Here is a 14,237-nt window from a genome sequence, read left to right as displayed (position 1 = left end):
AATTTATTATTAATTTCAATAAAAATTTACAGAGACTTTGGATTTCCATTCATTCGTTGTTGCACTTTTCGCCCCTCCCAACCCTCCCCCTCTTGGAATAGTAAAAGGCAAATTCTTTCATTGGTTTACAATCCCCCAGGTCCACTTCACTATATAGCCTTCATTCTGGACTCCTATCAGGACAAAAATACCTAATAAAGTATCCCTCTTAGACCGTTTTCTCCCTTATCTGTTTCAATGCAGTATACATTATTGAACCCATCTTTCTCAGTCTGCCCCCAACCCTGAGGTCAGTCCTGTTTTACAACAGTGGCACCATGCAGTATTAGTCCTTTTGTGACTGAGATATTTCACTCAACATAATGTCCTCCAGGGTCACCTATTTTGAATAATATTGCATGAGTTCCTTGTTTTTCAATACAGTGTAGTATTCCATTGTGCGAATATACCACAGCTTCTCTATCCATTCATTTGTTGATGGGCACGTGGGTTGTTTCAAAGCCGCGATAAACATGGATGTGCATATATCTACTTGGATGTCAGTTATGGTCTCTTTGGGGTATATTCCCAGCAATGGAATTACTGGGTCAAATGGTCTCTATATTTGTAACTTTTTGAGAAAGTGCCATACCGCCTTCCACAGTGGTTGTACCATTTTACACTCCCACCAACAGTGAATAAGGGTTTCAGTTTCTCCACAACCTTCCCAGCATTTGTTGCTTGCTGTTCTGTTAAATTTTGCTATTCTGACTGGGGTGAGAAGATATCTCATAGTTGTTTTGTAAAATATTTTGTTATTGTTATGTGCCATCAAATTGACCACCACTCATAGCATTACTATAAAGATGTTAAATTAGTCTTTTATTTATCAAAATATAATGCTTTTCTTCATGGATGACAAAAAAGTGCAACTGAAAATTCCTACATATGGATGATTCAGGGTATTCTTTTCCTTGAAAGGCATTGATTTTTAAAATTCTTTTATAGTGACTAGATAAAACTTTATCCACTAACTTTATAATATGGCACGCAATTTTTTAGTGAGCTCTGATAGACTGAAAAAATGCTTTGGAGTACTTTGTGAAAATATTTTCAATTATAATACTAAGAATTCACTGTATATTGTGTTTTTAGTAGATACTAATCACATTTTTGTTGTTGTGTATTGTAAAACGCTAAATTATTATAATTAAGCCCTTATTTATAAAAATATTTAAGGTAATAATTTCTTTTTCAATTAAAGCTATCATGTAAATTTCTCCATAACAGCTGTGATGTCTCTCTTTACTGGGGAAAAAAAAATATATGTATATGTAGGCAGCTCTGGTGGCCTAATGGTAAGAAGTTGTGCTGTAGTCTCAAAGGCATGATATTTGAATCCACCAGCTACTCTGCTGTAGAAAGATGAGCAATCTTCTTCCCCGAGATTTATTGCCTCTGAAAACTTGCTAGAGGGTCAACTATGGGCTTATTCCAACCTGTTGGCACACACCAGTAACAACGTGTGTGTGTGTTTCTTCTTTTATAAATAACTGCCTTAATATTAAGCTATTTGCCTTTCTAGTGATATAGTGGTATATGTAAATAACTCTACTAAATTTATCCTAACTCAGAGTCATTTTGGATACTCTAAAGTGAATCAGTTAATACTTAGTCCAGTAATCTTGCCCACATGATCTTATTCTGGCTTCACACTGAATAACCTCATAGTCTAGTTCAGATGGCCAACTGTATCTACTCATCCTTTCAGAATGATGCTGAACTTATTTCTAGATAAAATGTATGTTTATTATATACAAACAAAGCATATTATATGCATAAATTTTATAATGACTGAATACTAATTAATTTTCTTCTAATTATGTGTTTGAAAATCATTATTCAAGTGAAAATAGTAGAAAAGTTCATTGGAAATGGGAAAATTGCCATATAATAAAAATAATTTGCTCATATTTCTCATTATAATAATTTTGTTTGTTCTGTCATAGATTATTTGATGAGTATCTTTTACTGGTTTTGATTTGTTCCTGCTTCTGGATTTCTTAGCATATAGTCCTTCATACCATTAATACTCAATTAACCTACCTTTAATTATTTAGCTTTTCAAAACAGTTAAAATAGCAGTTCTTCCTCTTGTCACTGTAATAATCCTAGCTCTACTATTTGAAATGTGATTACATTAACTGTGGGTGGTAAATGGTTTTTGTATATATTTGTTCATGACAAGACTTTGAAACAAATTTAAGGAGAATTGGAAACTGCACCAGTGATTTTAGTTCTGAGTTTTAAGTTATATATTTTCTTGGAAGATTAATGAAAATAATCCTGTATGTATCTTAAAATGATTAATGAAAATTATCTTACCTGTGTCTTTAAAAATAGAAATGTGAAAGTGAATTGGTAGTGTTTATGAAAAATAACTATTAGCTCTGTGTAGAACTTTAATAAGAAATAGTTAAATATGTGCACATATACTCATATACATATACACAAAATATACTCAAAGAGGATAGGACCAAAAAGTGTTCTTTTTATTATCTACTTCATACCAACTATGTGCTTATAGAGAAGCATAGAAAACTTTGGTCCTTTGCAAAGTACAAAATATAAGTATTTAATAACAAGCACTACTATTAATTATATAATATTCCATTAGAAGTAGTATTTTAAGATTGCTTTGGATTTGATATCATAATCCTTTTTTAACATTTTTCCTACAAATGTTAACAGTTTAACTAATATTACCATTTTATTGTTGTTGGATGAACCAGCTTAACTTTTTGTTAGTGAAAACAATCAGTCTTATCTTCATATGGTAAGTTAAAATATATAAAATTGTTTTATGAGACCTTTAAATTAAATGTAAGCTGTTATAGCTTCCAGTGTTATGTTGAAATCTTAGCATATAGTGAAACATTTAATATTTTAAAACACTGGCACTAATTTATGTTCTAAACATAAGTGCTCAATTGCTATAATCTAATGAATGCTTTTAATTTTAAGTAAAATATAGGTGATATATATATATTTATTTATCCATAGGTCTATCATAAATTGGAATTACTAGGGATAAAAGCTACTGTTTAGCATTTACCATGTATGGTTTTAAAAGTTCAAGTAGTATTTGTGAATAGAGAATGAAATGGCTGAGGAAGCAAGAATAAAGGAAATTTGGAAACCTCTAGCATGCTGCTTTTGTTCATCTAAACCATGAAGGGAAAAAAATTTAAATTTTTCTTGTTTAAAAGGGACATACAAACCTGTAGGTAATATGATAGTGTAAAAAATGTTATAATTATTATGCTTTAGGTTATATTTTACTTTACAATGAAAAATATACTGTGGAAGGGCTGGTTAGTATCTTAATGATTATTACATATTATTGCTCACATTTAAAAATCATACTACAATCTACCCATTGGTTGCTTGAATTCTGACATAGGTAACACTGTTTAAGTCATCAGCAAGTGATGCTTAATAGTTCAGTCTGGTTTATTCTTCTAAAACTCAGCTTTTTCTTTCATCTTAAAATATCACAAAACCTTATTACTCTTGATTAAGTCTTCAGGAGTAATACTTAAATCAAATTAAGTATCCTTGGCCTTTTGAATGTTGAACTTCATTCAGGTCTGTTCAGAATTTTGACCAAGATGAAATATACATTCATTTTAAGTGATCTATACCTGTTAACTTTGATGTGCTTGAATTAGCAGAATGGACACACTGCTACATCAGTGAGCAGGTCTGACTGTTCAGTAAAAAACATCAGAAGGAGAAAACTATAACAAGAACTTTTTGGGCCAAATTGTTTTCTAATAGTTACAAAAGGTAAGAAAAGAAAATACTGTTACATTAGCCAAATCATAGAATTGCAACTTCTAAAGACCAGTGAGTTATTTTTTACCTTAGGAAATCATGTTTCAAGGCATAAGTTTTAAACTCAGGAAAGACATTCTAATCAGCAAGTTGTGCAAATTGTTAGAAGGAAGAGAGTTTTGGACTATAATATAATATGACTGTAAAATTATTTGGTATCTCTAAATTAAAAATTCAACTCTAAACAAATATTAATAATTTTACTTGATATGCGAAGTTTGCTGTCTATGAAAGGAATCTGAATAACTAAGGCATATAACGAAAATAAAATTATTAAAATCAGCATGATACTGCTTGATATGGTTAAGATAGAATATCAAATTTGTTTCTAATTAACTACTGTACTGATGAAATATAAAGAAGGGACAAAAATCTGTCTTCCAATATTTCAAAATGTCACAGCATTTTAATCTTAAAAGATAATAGCAATTTCATTGAACATGTGTCTTAAGTTCCTCGTAAATTCTTATCTACATGACATTATTTGTAGAATTTCGTGTTAATGTTCAAAAGTAATGCGGCATTATTAGATAGGGATTGGTGGCTTTATACTTCCTCCCCAAAAGAGCTGATTGATATTTTTGGCTGACTGTACGTGAGTGTTTTGGGATGTTGGTTCCTCCCTCCCAGAGGTGGGGAGGGGAAGTGCCTAGGATGTGTTTGTAGGGGGGAAGCCTGTGTGCAGAAGTGTTGAACTGGCACAGTCCTTCCTCCCTCCTCTGTCCACAACCACACATGTGGTGGTACTTCTGGACAGTTCAGAAGCCATTTTAGAACTCAGGAAGCAAAATATGTGCTTTTGCAGGTGCTGTGGTGGGAAGGATAACCTTTGCTCACTTGCCCAGTGTGGTACACCGTGTTATTTAATGTTTCTGACGGGTAAAATTCCAAGACCACATCCGACACCTGAAGCTTGCACAAAGTTTCTAAAGCAGATGGAAAACATTTCACCGAAACCTTGATTTGCCTAGTCAATATCCAGATCTGAGAAGTCTTTATTCTTTTGAGGCACCTCTGAAATCCACACTCAATATTCCGATCTATTCTAGCCTGAAAAACAAGAAGAACCTTTCTAGGTGTTTTGCGCACCCCAGCCCTACCCAAAGCCCCGGCGGGCCTACGATTTTAGGTGTCTCAAGCTGAGGGTCCCTTCGAATGAACCTGTATTTTCAGTTCTGGACGTCTAACAATTTATTGGAAAGGAGGGAAGCAATACTGCGAACAGTCTCAAGGGCTGAAAAGCCAGAGGCATTTGCTCCACGCAGTTGGACGTGAAGCTCGGGCCGGCTGTCCTCAGCTGTCGTGGGGGAGGGGCGGCGTATTGGCATTGACATTGGACCCGGCGTTGCCCTCGCCGTCCCGCCGCGTCCTGCTAAGAGCTAAGCATCTGCAGTCCCTCCAGCCCCAGCCTTCAGGCACAGGTCACCATCCTGGAGGACCGCCGCCCCCTCCTCCAGTGCTGCTGCCTGAGGGTTGAGGCCGAGCGTCGAGGAAGCGGCCGCCCGTGCAGCCGGCAGCCCCTGGGACGCCTGGCCGTGGCCGGGAGGAGCCCGGCCCGCTCGCTGTCCGCCCCCGGCTCCCCTTGCCGCCTGCGCGGTGCACCCGCTCGCCCCAGCCACCGCGCACACACTCACTCCGAGGGCGCTCCAGAGTTCCTGGTGGTGGGGGCTGGGGCGCGCGTTGGCCGCTGGCCTGCTCTGCTGCTTTCTATCGCAGCAGTCCTGCCACCGCTCCAGGGAGACCAGGATCCAAGCCCCAGAGCAGAAGACGCTCCAAAGTCCTGGGAGGCAGTCAGGCGTCCGGGAGGGGGGGCGGCCTGAGCTGGATCCGGGTGACCGGCGAGCCGGGTCAGGCGAGGTCGCGGCAGGAGGGGGCTGTGACTTTAGGGCCCGGCCGGGGCGGGGGGGCTGCGGCCAGGGCCCAGGGGCTGCTCCCGGGGCTTCAGGCAGCATCGACGCGCCCCAGGCGCCCGGGCCCGCTGGGGGGCAGAGACAAGCGGGCGGCCAAACCTGCCGAGGAAACCAACTAAAGAAAAGGAGACTGTTATTTAAGGCGCGGAAATTTAAAATATTTGGACAGGAAGAGAAAAGAAAAGAACCCATAGCAAGGAAGAAGGGGGGGGGGAGAAAGAGAGAGAAAAAAAAAAACCAACACAGGCCAGCTAACGGTTTTGCAACTCCCCACCCCCACTTCGGGCTTTTCTGCGCGCCCTGAGGGAGCTCTGGGCTCCTGCTGCCTTGCCTGGGAGCTCGGGACCTTAGCTGGAATCTAGAGAAAAAGTTTCAAAGGGATAGAAGGAAAAGTCTTCGCAGCCCCAGCACAGACAACCCAGAGGCTTGCGTTGGCTATCTGCAGAGTTTAACCTCCGTATGGAGTGGGGTGGGGTGGGGGGAAAGCTTGTCTCTTCTTCTCTACCTGAGTCTTATTTTCATGGAACTGCCCTAAGAAAACAGTCCCGGGAGTCCCAAACAGGGACTTTCCCCGCAGTGTTTTCATCAAGGTTCCTTAGGACACTCAGAAAAGTTGCAAATACTTGCCTTTCTTGATCCAGCACTTCAGCGTCCAGCTCTAACGGGCCATTATCTCTATTGCCAGTGAAAGCCTTAAGCAACCTTTCTGTGTCTGAGATTTCGAAACAAACTAAAGGCTATGGATTCCACAATGATCGTTAATTAACACGAGAGAAGTCTATCAATTGTTTTCCCACGACTCTGTGTGTGTGTGTGTGTGTGTGTGTGTGTGTGTGTATGAGCTCATCACATCATTGCAAGATGTGTAAGATTTTTCTGAAAATTCTTAATTCACTTCTGAAATAAGTTAAATGCATTTTGCTTAGTGGTTCAGGGACCAGAATGTTCATTACGGTCCTATGAGCACGCCTCTGTCCTCAAGTGTAAGCCTGGATCAGTTTACCCCACAAAGGCTGAGCCTGTTTCCCCTACATAGATGCGGACCCACTGAAGGGCTCGTTTTGAAAGCGCCATCTCTGCTTTGTATTCATCCTTTCTACAGCATCTTTCATTCATCCTATTAAAACTTGAACCTCAGTCTTCTGCATCTGAATAAAACCAGACCCTTTCCCATTTATCAGCTCCATGCAACTTAAGAGTCGTTCTCTTACATCTATACATTTGGTATTTTCAAGAGTCTTAGTAAATGTTGAGGTTTTCAGAGATTGAACAATGACTTGTCATATTTCCTAGAGAGGACCACATTCACTCATTTCTAAAATACTTAGATTAGCAGAGCTATTTCCTGTGAAGACCCAGAGTAACGTGGCAATATATTAAGCCTAGCAAATTTTAGGCTGATGAAGAGAATCCTTTTTTCTCTGTATGGTGCTCTGACCACTGAAGAACAAAGCTGAAGAAGTCAGTTCTGTTTAGTTTTATGAACGTCCCATGTCTTTACAATGGAAATCTTTCAATGGCATTTGCATTATGAAATTAATTCTGAGACTCAGTGGATACTAATGTAAAATTCAGACTTCCCCTCTACATAGATGTAACTTGCGAAGAGGGTGGTTTTATTATTTTCAGTAATAATCTTTTGTTCAGAAAAATCAGCTTAATCAGATAGTGTATTTTATATATTGACTGTTTTTTAATTCCACAAGACAACATGTTTTTTGTTCAAAATAATTTCAAATTCAACTTTGTTCATTTTAAATGTAGTGTACTAAATTTAGTTTCATATTGCCATAAAAACTCATTCTAGGAGCTTGTGGCAGAGGCTGAAGTCCAATTGCATTAAGAGAAGATGGATTTTAGAGAAAGATAAGAAGGATTATACTTTATATAGTTCTCCTCCTCATGTCCTTTATTCTGTTATGGAAAATAATTTTTTTTAAACCCCTACCTGCAACCATTCAAATCTTTGTGAAGGCAGGCATAAGAACCATGCCCTTCAAAAAACCTTGAAGTGTTTTGCTTTTCTTGGAGGAAGGGCAGGCAGTTTACTAAATAGAAGGAGGAAAATTTAATATAAAACATCTTTGCTCATAAGGGAGTTAAAAAATAAAGTATTTACAAGTAGTAACTGCATTGTAATGTTTTGGTAAGTTTTTAAAAAATAAAATTATAAGACTAGATGCTGAAAAATCTTGGAAATTTGAGATTTCCTTTTCCTCAAAAATTTTAGATTTTATTTTAGCGTATTCTAAAAAATTTTATAAACTTTAATTAAAAAGTTTTCTAGAAATCAAATATCATATGGAGTGTCCAATTTAAAGTCGCTATATTATTTCATCTCAGAAATTAGTTTTGACCTGTATGTGTTTTCCAACTGTGCTTTATGTCTCCTAATAAAAGGTATCTGCCTTATATTTTTTATACAGAAGCATTTTATTATTTCATATTTGTTATATTCATGGAGGAAAAGTCAGTGTTATACTTAGCATACTTACAGTTCAATTTTTGAAAAGGAATTCTTTAACAAAATGTTTTATTTTGTGGCTTTTGAAAGGTCTGCTAATGTGAAGTACTTTCAAGGTAGCATTTTATTTTAAATGTAGCTTTTTAGAAGTAACATTTATTTTTAGATAACTACTTAGAAAACCTGTTCTTCAACTACTTAACTTCAAGTAAAAGAAAAATTGAACATTAGGAAAAATTCACTCTGGAAAAAAATCTCACATTTGAGCTTCAAAAACATGCTGTGCTTATATTGTTTTTAGGTAGAAATACTAGGCACCAAGTAAAGTATTTTGTGGTAGGGGATGGAAAGAGAAGAAAAGAAAAACTGAATCATCATTAGAATATCTCCAATTTTGCAAGTGGTCTGGTTTTTCTAATGTGAAGACTTAAAACATTATGGAGTAGTTCTCCTTGGCTAGTAGCAAATTGTATTAGGGAAAGAGTAGAACCCCAGACCAAACCCATTGCCTTTAAGTCTGTTCTGACTCCTAGTGACCCTATAACAGAGTAGCAAGGCCCCCAGGGGTTTTCCAAGGCTAGATATCTTTACAGACGCAGACTGCCACATCTTTCTCCCAAAGAAGGTTAACAGAACAAGTGGAATTCACAGAAAAACATAGTTCTGTTTTGAAAAGTGTTTTAATAGGGCAAATGAAGCATAGGACAAACCACATTTTAAAAGCAAAGTCTCCAAGTTGAGTCATAAGTGTGACAAAGGGAGGAGCAGGGGAAAAGACAAAGATAAAATATCCCTAAGAAAGCCAAAGCTATTGTCAATTACATGTTAGAACTCAAGATTTTGCAGGTGAAAAAGAAGTTGCTTAAATAAAAACCTGTAGTACAATTTCCGATTATGCCATTTCAAGAGATTTAACTAGTTACTTCAAATATGACAAAGCAGAATTTTACCAAATATTAGAATAGTCTGGATAGCTATCAGATTAGCTGAAAGAGTGTGTGGGATAGCTCTCCCCATATTCATTGCAGATTCGCAGCTCCTCCTGCCCCAGTTCCCTCCAAGAGGTTAGCAACCTCGTTCCTCCGGTAGAGCCTAGCCAAGTCGCAGGCGGTGTCCCCTTTATGGTTCCGATGCCCCACATTGCTGGCAGTGTGCTTCACAAGGAACTCCACTACCGGGAGATGGCCTTCTTTGGCAGCCAAGTGTAAGGCCAGGTTCCCTTCATTATCCTCAATATTAACATCAGCTTGAAACTCCAGCAAAGTTTGTATTGTGTCCAGGAAACCTGCTCTGGCCGCATCATGAATGACAGCAAACCCAGTTTGGTCTTTCAAATTGGGATTAGCACCTCTAAGTAGTAGTCTCCTGGCAATCTCAGGATTTCCAAGTTTCATAACCTAGAAAAGATGTAAAAATGGTAGAATTCTTCAACTTCTTAAGCTTCAGTAAAATAAATTAATAAATAAATTTAAGTATCTAGCTGTCCTACTTTTATCTATTAATTCTTGCTGAAAGAAGACTTCAGTAAGACTCAGAGGATGGAATTTGAAGGGCTCAGTGGCAGGAAAGGAAGGACCAGTAGGTAAAAATAGAAGAAAACTCTTAAAAATTGAACTTTTGTTATAGAGTATCTTAAATGGTCCCAAAGTAGATTAAAACGGTCAAACAGAACAAGTGAAACTTAAAAATCAATTAGAGGACAATTCAGTCCTCTAACTCCCATGAAGAGTTGTGTTCATATATTTATCAACATTTTGTATTTAAAGGAAATAGAAGATCTCCTTCTGTTTGTGTGTTCATGTTTATAAATTGTGCCAGAGTCTTAATTTGGGCAGATAAAATATAAGTAAAATTTATTTTTTTTGTACAGCTATTTAAAAAATAAGCTTGGTGAATTTCTTCATTGTCAAGAAGAATTTCAATATACTTTCCATCATCTAGTATAAAAACTATCAATTGAAAAATCCAGATCTGATACCTTCTTAAATGATTGCTATGTATATCCCCTAAAATAGACACAGCCCCCAAATTCCAAGAGTTTATTTTTTAAAAACTCAACAACTTAACTCTATTATTTTTCCTTTGCAAATTATTTTAACCTGGCAAGGAAGTGTAGTCAGTACTTAAAATCTTCCATTTCAAATTACAAAGTGTAACTGATTATAAAGTTAATGAAAAGCAACAATGTTCTACATTGTTTATTATTTCAATTTATCTAAACCTATATTCATATGTTTTTTATTAGATAGGAGATGACTTTATAGTCATTGCTCTTGAAAACAATCAAAGCAATACTTTTATATTACTTATTTTTTCTCAAAATTCTAATTATCCTCTTGATTTTCAACTGAGCAAAAGAAGAGAAAAAAAAATTAAGATGTTCAATATGTATTTTGGAACACAGCTTTGTCTTGTGATTTGAACCCCTGTAATAATCAGCTGGTGATTCTGTTTTATTTCCTTTCACAGTTTTTAATAAAACATTAAGTAATAGCTTTCTGTAAACTAGCAACATTTAAAAAATCAGAATGTGAAATTATCATTTGCAATTAACTTTCAAATAATTCATATTACAAATATTTACTGAATTTTAAACATTTTCTTTCTAATAAGAAGTCTTTGCTAAGCCTTCATCACAATTCTAAAATAACTTATAGAACATAAGGCAAATATGAGATACATACAATTTAGTAGTGAAAAAAATAGAGACTCATTAATATGTCAGACATTTTTAGCTAATCCAAAGTTACAATACATAAGATGCATAGCAGACATGCAAATGTTTGTGAAATTAAATTTTAATCTATTAGAAAATACATATAGTTGATTCAGGTCTTTTAAAAATGTTTGTTTAAAAATAATCACAAAATAAATAAAATAGTATCATATACTAAGATGAATATTTTGTAAATGCAAAATATACAGGTAGTCAGGATATGGAGTTTCCCTGTGGATAAAACATTGCTGACTTTCAGCCCTTCCTTTGAGGTAGTAGTAAAAATGACACTATATATTTGTAAAGAACTTAAATGAAATAAAGTTTTTGGTTATTAAAAATGGGCACAATCTGTTTTGGACACAATTGTCTCATTCTTTGTGAGATTTCGTCTCATTTAATTACCTACGACGGAAAAAACAAGAATAGGCACCATGGATTTTTATAAAGCAAATGTATGATTAAGGCCTACTGAAAAAACTTGCACTAGGAAGGGAGGGATGCTCTTGTAATTGAGTTACATAAACATAACTGTAGGAGAATATTGACATATGCAATAGAAAATAATGGTGATATTGGAAACTGTTTTCAAAGTCTTTCTTGAGTTATGACACAATATTAGAATCAGATTAAACATACTGAAAATAAGACTCAGACTCCTGTTTGTATTTCTGTATGTTTCATTATATATAATAGAACTAAGCCACAATAAGTGGGTGTTAATATCATGATAAGTATGTTTAATATAAACAATATTGCAGAGTTATGTTTAAAATGCTTGTCAAAACTTTTTGCAGTGTTCATCTCTCAGCCTTCTTGATCGTCAGAAGCCCTGTAAGATCTTATTCTAAACATGGATAGATTCTCATTCTTTGTGAAGTTGATAGAATCTTTTGAGGTTTTTCAGTATGTTACTTTTCATTATATTAAATTTGTGATAGTGTTATCACCACCAAAATAGTTTAAAACTAGTAGGTGAAAAGAAAAAGCCAAATCCTTTCTCTAATTAATATACCTTTACTAATAATATAATTTGGTGTTCATGTGTAAGTTCCTTAACATTGTATTTTTTTAAAGGTTAGTATATTTTAAAATGTAGAGACTAGAAGGACTTCATCTGTTAATGATATCTTCCCTGCTACTTAAATTTAAAATTCTTGTCACTAAAACAAAGACCTTTAAAAACCCTATTCCTCACCAGTTTTAAAAACAGACTCCAGTGTTGCATTTCCAAATAAGACTAGTTCATAAGAACATCGTCAAAACGCAGATAAGAACCAACTATTTGAGACTACTTTGCCTTATTTATCCTTCTAAATATTTTAACCAGCTTACATGATAACATTCAGAGGAGGAAAAATATTAACAGGTACAATAATACTTGGCACTTGGACATGTTTCAATTGTTGCTTGCAAATCTAATTGCTAAAAATTAAAGCAGACCACTGACACGACCGCAAAGACAAAAGCCCTATAGCTGAGTTCTGATTAGAAAATTCTGCTTTTCCTCACTCCAGAATTGGTGGATGATATTATTACATTAACAGTGAAATGTACATCCTGTCCCTGTGCCCAGGCCACCTATTCCAAACGAAAAGGTTATTTGTGAAAACTTTAAATGTTTGGAAGGGAAAACACCTTCACCTTCAGTAGCAGTCAGTAAAACTAATGTTAAAGTCAATAATTGAGGCAGAGTACGTGAAACCACTAATAATAGTATATTTACTTAAAGTAATAATAATAATAATATGTTTACAGAGCTGTTTAGAAAACACACACATACACACACACACAAACTCAGCGCTGAATCCCCACCGTAAAAAAAAATTCCAAAAATTAAAACTAAACTTGGAATCCACTTGATATCGAGGATATTATTGTATTTGACGAGTTTGTCAAATACAAGTACGTCATTGTGGGGAGTTGGATCCATTTAAAGATATAAAATATGGCAACCAACTAGGTTAAAAACAGTGAAATTCTGTACCCCTACAAGCTTAAAAGTTGTCATTCTAGAAACCCCCGGTCACATAGGCAATATTTTTGACCTGTTTCCCCCACCTATCTGGATACCAACCTGCAGCGCAGTCCTTCCAAATCCATTTTGTGCATTGACGTTTACATTATTTTGCAACAAACTAGTAAGTTGCTCTAGGTCCCCCCTGGCAGCTGCGGACGCCAACTCGTTCCCCCAAGGCTCGGCCATTCTTTAGGGTCCTGACGATCGGGAAAAGATGAATTAGTTGTTTTCCTTTCTCTCCTTTCTTTTGCTCCTAACCAGGCTGCATGATGGCATCGGAGACTGACAGAAGGACTGGGATGGTTAATCTTCTGGAGTAGAGCTTGGTAGTAAATACTAGTAAGATCTGCCTGCCAAAAGCCCGCCCCTCGATTCACACGTGATTATTCAGCAAAACTGAGCCGTTGGAGAGGGGCTCCTCTCCTCGCTTTTTAGCTTAACCCCTACGAAGAATTCTGGTGATTCAACACAAACACACATTCCTTGTAAATTACTCTGGACGTAAGATGTAGGCAGAGCTGTCACGTACCTTCGCTACAGATCTCTATGAGGAATGTGTGCTGACTTAAGGGACTAGCCAGGGCAGAAAATACCGCGGAAGAAAAGACGCTTGAAAGGAGAGAAAGGAGAAGAAAAGGCAACAACCCACCCTAGTTCACGTTGGTGACTTGAGCAGCGTAAGCCAGGACTGCAGGGGTAGGTCCTCTCGGGGGCTTGGTCTCCATCCGTCGCGCGGAAGGGGTAGTCTTGAGTGCTCCGCTGCAGGGTGAGCGCCGCGATGCCTGGATGATGACGTGCTCCTGGGGGTTAAAAATGATCGCCAAAGGCAAACGGGGGGTAATAGTTCCGTGGCCCTCAAGTTACAGGTCGTAATCACTTCCCAGCGGTCTCGGCTTCACAGGAGGAGCCTTCAGATGCGTCCAGGCCCAGGCTCGGGCTAATGCCTCACTGGAAGGCTCTGGAACCCGCCTGCCGAGCTGCCGCAGCCCCGCCGAGCCTCAGAGGCCGTGGGAGCCGCGCTCGGCTACTTCTCCGCAGGCAGCCGGGCGCTCGTTGGGCCCCCGGCAAGCCCTTCATACCGGCTTCACCTGGTCCGAGGATTCTCAGCAGCCGGCGGCAGGAGGAGACTGATGCCAAGAAGCGTCTATGTGTCTGGAGCCACTTGGGCAGCTCCCGGCAGCATCGCGATTGCACCGGGCAACCCACCAGTAACTTCCCGCCTACGATCAAGCCAGCTCAGGCTTCCCACAG

At 37.5% G+C, this 14,237-nt stretch overlaps 1 protein-coding gene across 1 annotated transcript; it reads right to left on the bottom strand.

The window, feature by feature from the left end:
- Positions 1-8,910: 8,910 nt before the first annotated feature.
- On the bottom strand, positions 8,911-13,557 carry CDKN2C (cyclin-dependent kinase inhibitor 2C (p18, inhibits CDK4)). Its single transcript, XM_006879663.1, has 2 exons — positions 13,044-13,557; positions 8,911-9,647 (listed from the first exon to the last, which is right to left on the bottom strand). The coding sequence occupies exons 1-2, from the start codon at positions 13,170-13,172 to the stop codon at positions 9,270-9,272; spliced, it is 507 nt and encodes a 168-aa protein (XP_006879725.1). The 5' UTR covers positions 13,173-13,557; the 3' UTR covers positions 8,911-9,269.
- Positions 13,558-14,237: the final 680 nt, after the last annotated feature.

Source organism: Elephantulus edwardii, unplaced genomic scaffold (genome assembly GCF_000299155.1).
Source record: "Elephantulus edwardii isolate Elephantulus edwardi_28Jun2011 unplaced genomic scaffold, EleEdw1.0 scaffold00005, whole genome shotgun sequence".
Lineage (NCBI taxonomy): Eukaryota > Metazoa > Chordata > Mammalia > Macroscelidea > Macroscelididae > Elephantulus > Elephantulus edwardii.
This window is presented reverse-complemented; position numbering and strand designations above follow the sequence as displayed.

What these genes read in the sequence shown, in the direction of transcription:
- CDKN2C (XM_006879663.1), bottom strand. Translation starts at nt 13,172, where the DNA reads ATGGCCGAGCCTTGGGGGAACGAGTTGGCGTCCGCAGCTGCCAGGGGG. An exon ending in TTGGAAGGACTGCGCTGCAG is followed by an intron (nt 9,648 to 13,043) that starts GTTGGTATCCAG and finishes CATCTTTTCTAG; the next exon opens with GTTATGAAACTTGGAAATCC.